The 2,203-nt window shown below is 45.3% G+C and overlaps 1 protein-coding gene across 1 annotated transcript; it reads right to left on the minus strand.

Annotated features, from left to right (window-relative positions):
- Positions 1–293: 293 nt before the first annotated feature.
- LOC135706687 (histone H2A-like) lies at positions 294–668 on the minus strand. The gene has a single exon (XM_065228333.1). It carries the CDS (start codon positions 666–668, stop codon positions 294–296), a length of 375 nt encoding a protein of 124 aa, XP_065084405.1.
- Positions 669–2,203: the final 1,535 nt, after the last annotated feature.

Consider the following 2,203-nt stretch of genomic DNA (forward strand, 5'->3'; position numbering starts at 1 on the left):
AATTTAGTCGTTAGTTTAATTTTAGATATGGATGGAATGATAACACTGCACTGGATAATTTCTTGGAATTCAAGACACGCCTACACTAATCAACCATCATCGAACTTACTCGATGAGGATTCAATTAACTAGGGAGAGCATGACAGAAAGATTCAACCATGTTTTTAATGGATTCATTTTATCACTCCTTGCGCACCACGAAGGAAACTGTTTTGAAAACGCAACTCTTTACCATCAAATTGGTCGTCCTGAAAAGGACGGATTTTGTTAAAGGGTGGGAACTTCGATCGAATTTAGGCCTTCTTTTCGGTCTTCTTGGGCAACAGGACGGCCTGGATGTTTGGCAGGACACCACCCTGAGCGATGGTCACTCCGGAAAGAAGTTTGTTCAGCTCTTCGTCGTTGCGGATGGCCAACTGCAGGTGACGTGGGATAATTCGGGTTTTCTTGTTGTCACGAGCGGCATTTCCTGCCAACTCGAGAACTTCAGCGGCCAGATACTCTATCACGGCAGCCAGGTAGACGGGAGCACCGGCTCCAACACGCTCGGCATAGTTGCCCTTTCGGAGTAGACGGTGAATACGACCGACTGGAAACTGCAATCCAGCGCGGCTCGAACGGGACATTGCCTTTCCCTTGCCTTGGCCTCCTTTTCCACGTCCAGACATACTGCGAACGACACGAACAGTTCGATGCTGAAACTGTAATGATGACATTTCGTTTTTTTTGTTTGTTGTTTAAATGATCTTTATTTTAGTTTAAATTGGACGATTACCATATAAATTTTTACTAAGTGATTTAATTGCTTTCTTCATCTTTAGGTATGGGCAAAATTTAAAATTTGTTTTACAGGATTAGTCCTAGACTTAGTACACGGTCGACCACCTTGGTGGGATTGGTTTGTTTTGTTTTTAGAATTTGAAGAGAAACTACTTAATACTACTATTCACAGCTTAAAACTAACCTACTCTACTATATACACTTAACCTACTATGTACAAATTGCTTATCAAAGCATGTTCAGAAAGATTGCATTTTTGAATAAATTTAGTTGTCATATCATCAATTTTGGAATCTACTTTGGGAACTTCTGCCTCTTGATGGAGGTCTGCTATTCTTGTGTCGAATGGACGATCTAGGATCATCCTCAACACTCTATTCTGTGCAACCTGGATTTTGTTCCTGTGGGTCTGAGCGCACGATTCCCACACCGGGGCGGCATATAAGATCGCGGGGGCTATGATCTGTTTGTAAACAGCCAGTTTGTTTTGCCTTGAGAGGCGGGATCTGCGGCAAATGAGCGGATACAAACACCTAACCAAGGCGGAGCACTTAACTAGGGTTTTCTCTATGTGCGAGCGGAACAGGAGCTTCTCATCGAACAACATCCCGAGATAAGTAACATCAGTGGACCACTCGACCCTTGTACCATCCATTACTACGGTACAGGAGGGAGACGGTTTAAGTTTTGGTGATTGTCTGTGAAGGAACATGATCGCTTGGGTTTTCGAGGCGTTGATTTTGATTTTCCACGAGGTGGCATAATCAGTAAAGGTGTCAAGGCATCGTTGCAGCTTGTTCGTAATTTCACGAGGCATCCTACCCTTGACGGCTATCGCGGTGTCATCTGCGAACAGAAAGAACACGCAACCGTCTCCTAGAGGAGGGATGTCCGACGTGTAGATGCTGTAAAGCAGTGGTCCCAGCAGACTCCCTTGCGGAACACCTGCTGGGATCGGAAATTGTCCCGAAAGGGAACTATTCAACGACACCCTGAACGACCTTTGCTGGAGATAGTTACGGGTGATTTTCACAAGGTATGGTGGAAAGTTGGAGTTACAAAGCTTGTATATAAGTCCGTCGTGCCAGACATTGTCAAACGCCTTTTCGACGTCTAACAAGGCCATGGCTGTGGACTTGGATACAGCTTTGTTACTTCGGATGTTATTCATCACCCGCACTAGCTGATGATTGGTGGAATGCCCCTTGCGGAACCCGAACTGTTCCGGAAGAAGAATGTCATGTTCCTCCACAAACTTGTTTAGTCGGCTGAGGATCAATTTTTCGAACAGCTTGCTCAGCGCTGAGAGCAGGCTAATCGGTCTGTAGCTTGACGGTAGTGAAGGGTCTTTCCCAGGTTTGCGGATCGGGATGATTTTTGCCACCTTCCAGATGCTTGGAAAGTAGTGCAGCTCCAAGCATCT

The sequence above is a fragment of the Ochlerotatus camptorhynchus genome, unplaced genomic scaffold (genome assembly GCF_037179485.1).
Source record: "Ochlerotatus camptorhynchus isolate MF236.1 unplaced genomic scaffold, CSIRO-AGI_Acam_v1.1 ptg000286l, whole genome shotgun sequence".
In the NCBI taxonomy this organism is placed as follows: Eukaryota; Metazoa; Arthropoda; class Insecta; order Diptera; family Culicidae; genus Ochlerotatus; species Ochlerotatus camptorhynchus.

Coding starts and splice junctions, on each gene's coding strand:
- LOC135706687 (XM_065228333.1), bottom strand. CDS start 668: ATGTCTGGACGTGGAAAAGGAGGCCAAGGCAAGGGAAAGGCAATGTCC.